Source organism: Geospiza fortis, unplaced genomic scaffold (genome assembly GCF_000277835.1).
Source record: "Geospiza fortis unplaced genomic scaffold, GeoFor_1.0 scaffold318, whole genome shotgun sequence".
Taxonomy (NCBI): Eukaryota; Metazoa; Chordata; class Aves; order Passeriformes; family Thraupidae; genus Geospiza; species Geospiza fortis.
The window spans coordinates 3,016,868-3,025,835 of record NW_005054371.1 but is presented as its reverse complement, the minus strand read 5'-3'; the positions used below and the strand labels follow the sequence as shown (position 1 = coordinate 3,025,835).

Here is an 8,968-nt window from a genome sequence, read left to right as displayed (position 1 = left end):
TGTTCGCCATGCCGCTCAGCATGGCCTGCCCCATCATGCTGGAGAGCCTCTTCTTCGACCTCCGCGCACGCAACCCCACGCTCTTCGTCTACTTCTACCGCCGCTACTTTTGGCTGCTGGTGGCCGCCTTCTTCAACGTCAGCAAAATCCCCGAGCGGATCCAGCCGGGGCTCTTCGACATCGTGGGGCATAGCCATCAGCTTTTCCATATCTTCACCTTCCTCAGCATCTACGACCAGGTGCACTACGTGGAGGACGGGCTGGCTGAGTTTCTCAAGGCACCCCTGGCTGCCCCCACCTACCTAGGCACCGTGGGCTATATGCTGCTCCTGACCGTCTGCCTTGCTGTGGTCGTCAGAAGGTTCCTCAACGTTGCAGACCTCTGCAAGCAGGACTGACCAGGCCGGCGACCCTCGGGACAGCGACCGCCATGCCAGTGACCCTTGGCCTGGAGGTCCTTGGGCCGATGACCTTCAGACTGGTGACCCTCAGTCCAGACCCACCATGTCCTGAAGAAGCTGTGACATCTGGGGGAAACCCACCTGTGGAAGAGCCAGGTCCCTTTCTTGGAGGTTTGCTGGAGAAAATGACCATGGCAGAACTGCTCGTGCTCTTTAAGCTACTAGGTTACCAGGGGAAGCAAGCAAATGCTTACTGGTATGTTGCTGCTTAGAGTATAAGCTGAAATAATTTAGCTCTGCTACTAGGAAGAATGCATGAATGGTGAATGCCACTTACTAATTTCATAACAATTAGGTCTAAACTAGCTCTGTATATACATATATATTTATATATCTAGCTATATATTTACTAGCTACATATATGTGTATATATATGTATACACCTGAAGACATTTGTGCAATGATTTCTCATAGACTTTTAATCAACTCCAATGTGAAACTTCCTAGCGGATTATGCACTGACATTTATCTTCCTCTCTGATATGGTAACAGGCCTTTGCAGCCACATACTGGATTTTAAATGCAAACAAATCAATAGCTATCTATAGTTTCTAAGGTCTTGCAGCCTTTTCAGCCAGGGAACAATAGATTTAAGAGCGAGAGGAAAAACAGCTGTGAATTATTACAGAATTACCAGTTAATGGAGAGACTTTAATTAGACAGACAGTGAGTGGTTGGTGTAGCCACTCGGATACTAAAATAAAATAAGAGGATATGTAAAATAACCGAACCAGAAAGGGGTCAAACTGGTTTGGAACGGGGGCAGAGGAAGAACAAGGACCCTGCATAATGGAATGGCTCTTCCCTCAGCGTGTCAGGAACATCTGTTGTGCTGAGGGAGTTGCTAAGGGGCCCCTTTATCTTCCTGGGTAAATCACCCCCAAACCAGTCCTCTAGAATCAAAGTCAGATGCCAGACTTTCTATAAACCCTTGCCAAGCTCGGTGGGAGATCTTTGGATGTAAAGAGAGTAACTGATGCATGAGATCTCATTCTGGATCTTTAAAAAAAAATACATGGAACTAGTTTCTGCTGCTCTTTAATTAGAGCACTGTCATATTTACCATCCTAAAATTAGTTGCAGAATACGATACTGCTGAATCCAAGTTCAGCACCTAAAATCTGACTCTACAAGTACTGGATACTGACTGGCACTTTTTTGTCATTCCCCACTTTTTCCTTTTCTGATTATTTGTGGCTGCAGCTGGATGTATTGAAGTCCTCTTTCTGAAGGTTTAGGGGAGTTCAAAGACAAGAATTAGGAGGTGTTTTCCACAGCAGTATCTTTTCAGAGCAACCCATGTACTATCCTTGTCACAGGACAAAGAGCTAAGTATAGATGGAATTTACTCTAGATACATTTTTGTAAACCATGTGCAGATTTTAAGCAGATGCATTTTGTTTTCGTCTGACAGAACAAGTGCAATAATGTTACACAAGGGGCTTACCAAGCGAAGTTCAGGTGAGAAACTGCTTGTGTAACCCATTGTCTAAAGAAGGGTGGTACTTCCTTAGCAAACCCTTGTGTCAGACTGCATAATAGTGTAATAGCTGTTTTACTCAGCTCCTGTTGTAGAAGTGTATTTCTGCTTGGGTCTTTCCCATTTTCATGGACATGGCATCTGAATCCCAAGACAATGTTTTGAGTCCAGTTCTCATCTTCTGGACAAAGTCCCCTTTGTTTAAAATGGGAATATAGGAAGGTCTGTAGCCAGGGATTATGAAGTCAAATGCTTAACATGGGTCAGAGTCATCACAGACCCAATAACTGATATGCCCTCTACCAATGTAACAGCTTTATGAAAATTTCTCAATTGAAGTGCATAAGCTAAAAGAAAATTACACTCATTCAATTTAGCTTTTATCTCAACCCATTTGAAGTATAATGGTTTGAATATTTTAGATTCTTAGCAAACGATGAAAATGGCCTAACAAAAATATATACTCTTTGCCAGCCACAATTCTGCTGGTATGTCAATTCTGGAAGGGTCAGATGTATTTTAAGGAGATTGACTAGAATTATATGGAGTAGCAGTTCCCAAACTGTGGCCTCTTGAGTTATTGCTGTTGGGCCATAAAAAACTGCATAGCCCTGTGTGAGTGGCTGTGTTCAGTTTTCATTTACCAACCTGCATGAAAAGAAAATGGAAACTACATGAAGTATTTTAAATTTTACCTATTTTCACTAAGTTTTGTCATAAATGTAGCATTGCTTTCTTCAGCTGCCAACAAAGCAGAAAATGATCTGCACCACTGGGAGAGGAGGCTGGTTGACAACACTGTTACTCCCTGAAACATGCTTTAATATTGTGAAAACCCTGAAAACTCACAATAGAAAGCCAGTGGATCAAGACCTGCAATCATGTCATGCTATGAATTTCCACAACTGCAAAAAGAGGCCAAAAATCTTTGAGATGGGCTGTATTCAAGTTAAAATAATAGAGGCATAGTAGTTAGAGCCCAATGACTCATCCAAACTAATTATGTATAAAGGGTTTGCCTGGGAGATGCCACTAGCACATCCAACCAGCAATTAAAAACTAAGAAATAAATCTTAGGGACAGCAAACCTCAGCATTAGAAGGCAGCTCAGAAAGAAACAGTAAAAGCCAAATGTAAAAGACCAGGCTTTTAAAGCATACTGTATGATGAATTATATTTGTGCTTGTCAGTCACAATGTAGAGGACATCTCAAGAGGCAATGTCAAAAATGGCTGTTGCTAACTTGTAAAAATACATTTGATATTTGGAGTTAGGCCACACAGGGTCATCTATATATATCTCAACGACAGATAACAGTATAAAGTTTGGATTGCAACCAACTGCAATTTTACTGGAATCTTACTGCTGTTACAAGAGTTGCCTGTGAGCCCCAGTCACACTGAAGATTGGATACCTGGCTCTGATATTAAGAATATTGCTTCATTCAGAAGTTTCTGTTGGCAGATTGTTTAGGCACGTGTATGGGCCTGAGCACCTCATGGAATTATTTGTAAAAGCTGGTTGCAAGCACTGCTGTCTGAGCCACTGGAAGCAGGCTGCTGAATCCAGAATGAATGGCTACAGGGAGATGTGATTAGAATTTAAGAGTTCTAATTAATGGACTTTGTTTGTCTGTTTTTTGTTTAAAAATGTGACTACAAATTAAAAAGGTACAGTAAGTGTGGAGAATATCTAGGGAAATGTTACCTGACTGTCTGTGTCTATTCAGTGAAGGACATGCATGCAGATAATAGTTCCATTTGCTGTGTCTGATGGACAAAACTAATCTGAGATAAAAAGATTCAAATTGGAACCAGATATCTATAATTATAGTGATTGAATTTGCTCATATAGAAGTGAGTCAGCATTTGTGTGACTTGTAAGGGTGCAGGATAACTTTCTGGTGTGAAAGCACATGACTGAAGAACATGTGTAAGCATGTCCAGAGCTCAGAGGTCTAACCTGCAGACTAGATGCATGAGGAAATCCTAGAAAACTAACTGGCTTGCAGAAGTTCCTGTCATAATGTTTTCATAACCTGCCGTAAGGTCTACACTGTGGATTCCAGAGCTCATGTTTAAACCCAAAAAGGCTTTCAGGCCTTTTGGAGTAGAATCTGTACAGGGATGGGAGCACAAGGTGAGGACTGGAGCACAGGGGGGTGGCCTGTAAATGCCTGGGTGTCTTTCTGTGTTTGGCCAGCACTAACCTCCAGACTGACACACCTGTGCTGCTGTGAAGTGACTGTTGCTGGGGCCACTTCCCAGAGTGCTGGTGGCATAGACACCCTCCCTTGCATTCAGCACGTGCCTAGAACTGCAATCTACACTGGCATACATTCAGTAAGCCTGGCTTCTGGGCACTTCTGAGTAGCCTGTGAGCTTCAAGCTCATCTTCCTGTAAGATCGATAAACCTCATCTGTAATCACTACCCTGTTTTCTGTGGTGATACAGTAATTTTTCTGCAGTGTGTGTATTTGAATGTCACTATCCAGGGTATCTGTGAAGAAGATGAGCAGCCTCATTAGTAAGACTGGAATCTATATTTGGAAACAAAGGGAAAGGCTTCATCTGCATGCTGCACTTGTAGAAATGTAGCAGTTAAAAGTAGAAGTATGTTCATTTTTTTTGCTAAAATGATAATTCTGCTTAGTTGTCCAAGTGTTATGCTTATTATTTATTTGCTGAATCCAGCTACTGTGTCAGGTTTTTGTCAACAGTGCACCTGCAGGAAATGACAGAATGAAAGTTTTACTTCATGTTTAAGTAAACTCTGAGGCAGCACATTCATAGAGTATTATTGCACTAAACTCAGTTGATTACCATCCACATGCCTTACAGAAGCAAGTCATACCTGTAGTAATTGCCCAGATTAAACTGTTTTTTCATTGCCTATGAGCTTAAAAATGACCAAGTGGCCAGTAACAAGCTGAGGAGTCAGGCACTCCTGTGTTCTTATCCTTGCTTTGCCACTATCTGTTCTGTAATCTAGGGCAAGTTGTTTAAACTGTGTTCATTTTGAATGAATTTTAATTCGTGTGAAACACTGGAATTGTACCAGGGTTGAATTTGACCCTTTGTGTCTCAGTTTCCACATCTGTAAGATGGGGAGAATATACCTTACCTACCTCGCAGGGTTGCTCTGAAGACTAGCAAATGTTTGTAAAGCACTTAAAAATGCAAAGACCCTCCCAGGTGCTAAGAAGAAATCTTCCAGCAGAGAGAATGTTATATTTTCCCTCATCTCATAGGGAGAGGAACATGAACGTTTCCAGATTGTGAACTCTTGGGACAAACCCCTGTCATTGCCATACTCCTAGGATGTTCACATCCTGTGTCTTTTGGAGCTGATGGCTCCAAAAATTTCCACTGGCTCAAGTGGGAGGGAATGAAGACCCAGGCAGTATTAAACAGGCTGACTAAATGCTTAAGGGTCAGGAGTAAAGAGAAAACACACATGACTTACATATGCTTTTCTTCAGAAATTCTCATTGGTAACTTGTACTGAGGAGCATTGTAACACCCATGAGGCCTCCTTGTTCATTTAGCCATGGATTGTATTCCAGTTACTATGAAACAATGGAGCAGGATTTCCCATCAGTGTCTGTAAAATTATGATTATGTCTCAGTTGCCATTGGGAATTTTGAACGACGTCAAACTTCTTACCAGAGTAAAAAGATCTGAAGTAAATAAAGCTTTTAAGAAAAAATATGTAATCATTTGAGAATACAAAATTATATTGATCAAACAACTTTCTCTTTTTCCCTCCTGTTCTCCAAAACTAACTACATGGAGGTAATCTTATGGTTGAGTGAAATCTGAACTCAGATCTTTTGGCCACATGTACTCTGTCAAGAAGCCCTGAAATCATTCTACTAACCCACTCTGCCCATCAACTGGAAGGGCTGATACAAAAAGCACCACTGAGAAGAGGACCATGTTTTTAAGAGTTTTTCTAACTGGCAGCAGTAGCTGAGGGGAAAAAAAAAAAAAAGACTACATCAAAGGGTTTGAGTGGTTTGTTAGTCAAGACCTGTACCTTTAGAAATTCTCCCAATACCCAAGTATGTTCCTAGCTTCTGTTAGACACCTCTGAGTCAGGGCTGTATCACCAACACTCAAGTTACAGCTGAGACTTTACTCTCTTCTCCTCAGATGAGATGTAAGATGGTAGTGTCACATGCACTGAAAGACACTGACCTCCATTCAAGACACTTAGTGTCTTGGAGCTGGGTGTGGAATTAAGTTAAATAATTTTCACATCTTGCTTAGACAGATGCTGCTTCATTCCTTGAATTCAGTAATAAATTATTGACCAAGACAAAGGAAGCAGGCTTTTGCTTAAAGTTGCCTGGAAGGGAACACCACCAGCAGACTTCTGCTTTCAGGGCAATTGCTTCCTGGGCCGTACTGAGAACTTGGAGGGTTCTGAAGTAGGGCTTTGCTACTTCATGGGAATGCCTTAGGATTTGTGGTTGTAGCTGGGGGTTAATAGTACAGAGAAACAGTTTATAGCAAGTCAATTCTGTCTGCTAGAGGTTAAAGCACGCTTTAGTAGGAGGTATCATGTTTAAGGGGCTGTGCATGCAATGAACAAAAAGTGTGAATTTTGTGTGGTTCTGTTGGGAGGGTTTGAAAATTTACTCTTTGTACACTTTTGGATGCTGACTACTGTATATGTAATGACTATGCATTTTTAGCAAGAAAAAAGGGTGTGATCTATAAATAAAGTTGATTCTGAGTTCATTTTTGCAGAAATGCATTTATAAAGGCTTTTCTCATTTCTTTGTATAATTTACTGTGACACCTGTAGGATATGTTGAACATAGTTCTCTTCAAGGTGATGTTAGCATGAGTACAGGAATGTTCAGTACCTACATAGGAGTATAGGGGTGTTGGTATTTCTGAAAACACTATACTAGCAAAAGTATCATTGCCTTTTCATTGTCTTTTCTATTTTAAAGCAATAAAAAGGCATTCTTTGCCATTTTAGTTCTCTGCTAACTAATTAATGATAGACATCCCTGTTACATTAAGATCTAATACATTAATATGTATTAGAAGATTAGTGTTCAGCCTACAGTGCTCCCTGAAAAATCATTAAATTGGTAGGAATAGCAGTGTAAAGAATCAGCAAAATATTGACTGCCAAATGAAGAGGTCTATTTGGCATCAAGTAAAGTTTCCTATTTTGCAGAGTAGGATGGCAAAATACTGTTTTCAGTCCATGTCAGGCACCAAAAAGCACTCAGTGAACTACAATTACATAAAGTATCTGCCTTAAGCCTTTTCTGTCAAAATTCAGCAGGACAGGGTATATCCCAACATAATTGCAGGTTCCCCCCGATACGAACACAGTGGAAAACTGTAGGATCTTCTAGTTGAGGTTTGCAGAATTCCTTCCAAAATTCTAAAATTCTTGAGATTCTTATTTGCAGACTTTGTACATCCTATTTGAAATGTGGCAATGACCTCAAGGATTTGATGACCCCAGCAAAAACCTCCATTACCCTCTTAGAAGCAGATGCTTCAAGAGACTACATCCTGCAAATAAACAAATACTTCACAAGACTGCATCCTCCTGTTAACACTTGAGGGTTTTCATAATGTTATCAGTAAACTCTGGATCTGACTGCTGGACATGAACAGGCTGGAGGAAAACCTCACAAAACTGATGAAGCCAGTGAAGATGGCAAAACAGTGAGCAGAATGGTAAGCAACAAAAGTTACAGCTGCTAGGACAGGTAATTTATTGAGGTCAGTGCCTCAGCCTTCAGCTGTGGTGGATCCATAGTTACTCTGATAATCTACTGGAAATCTGAAGGCAATCTATATTTTGTTACCATGACATCACTTCTCTGACAAATGACCCTAAAAGTCAGGACTGTATTTGAAGAGAAACAAAAAGCATCTGACACACAACGATTACCTTCACCATAGCATCATGTAAGGCTAGCAGGATCTGCAAGTGGAGATGAAGCACATTAAAATTTAAAAGCTGGAAAAAACGTAGAGTATTAAATCAGTATTAATGCTAAAGCTCAATCTTGGCTGCAGTGACAAGAGGCTTTGGGGCAGACACTACAGATGCACTTTCTGCATCAGAAACCCTCTACCACTACAAGGCAGATCTCTTATCAGGAGTGGCAGTACACTTCTGTTCTGGGAGCTGGAAATACTTCTCTTGCCAGGGAGCACAGCCTTTGGGTACATGATGCATGCTGTACAGAAGCAAAACAACCATGTCACACAATCTTTTTGGAGAGTAAGCAATTTTATAGAGTTTTCTAATTTGAGTCTCTCCTGCCTCCAAGGTCTAATCCTTACCTGTCCCTTCTGACTGATGAAGCATGAAAATATAGTTTTCTTTAATTTTTGGTGTTAAGCATACTTTTCAATATTACACTGTTTGTTAGAAAATGTCTATTCTCTCTCACTCTACTCTGCTGTCCTGAGAAACTGGGCAAAGCCACATGTACGAGAAAAAAATCCTTGGTTTTTTCCCCCCCTCTTTATATGCTGGTCTCTCCACATCCACAGTCCTGGGGCTATGGAATTCAATCACTGGCACTCACTAGTGTTCCAAAATCTCAGCTTTTCTTTTTAGCAGCACTTGGAAGGACAACTAGGAAATGTCAGTGAGGTGGATAACAAGCAGCAGTATCTGTAGCCCTCAGAAATAATACAAATAACGAGCAAAAGGTAAACAGGTCCCTGGGGCAGCTTCTCTGATACCTTTGTACACACAGACATCATCTCTCATTATCCAAAATTTAGTGAAGCTCATAAGCACATGCTTAACTTTCATAGGATTGTATGTTTATCTTTGTTCATTGGTGGGGTGAACTTTTCCTCGTGTTTAAGTGTGCTATAGAAGCAGAGCCCTAATGAGCAGACAGTGCCAGGGAAATCCTGCCAGCAAGTCTGGCACAGCAGATCCTGCTGTCCAGCCCTAGGCAGTGTCCTACACTCCCAACTCACTTTCCCTCCTCAGCTGTAGCACTTTAAAGCACTCTCAGGGCATGA

At 41.1% G+C, this 8,968-nt stretch overlaps 1 protein-coding gene across 1 annotated transcript; it reads left to right on the top strand.

Annotated features, from left to right (window-relative positions):
• Positions 1–2: 2 nt before the first annotated feature.
• On the top strand, positions 3–6,707 carry PAQR9 (progestin and adipoQ receptor family member 9; the record flags this gene model as incomplete). The annotated part of the gene is made up of 1 exon (XM_005424706.2): positions 3–6,707. A coding segment is annotated over one exon (396 nt), but the record flags the coding sequence as incomplete, so codon positions are not given.
• Between the last annotated feature and the right edge of the window lie 2,261 nt (positions 6,708–8,968).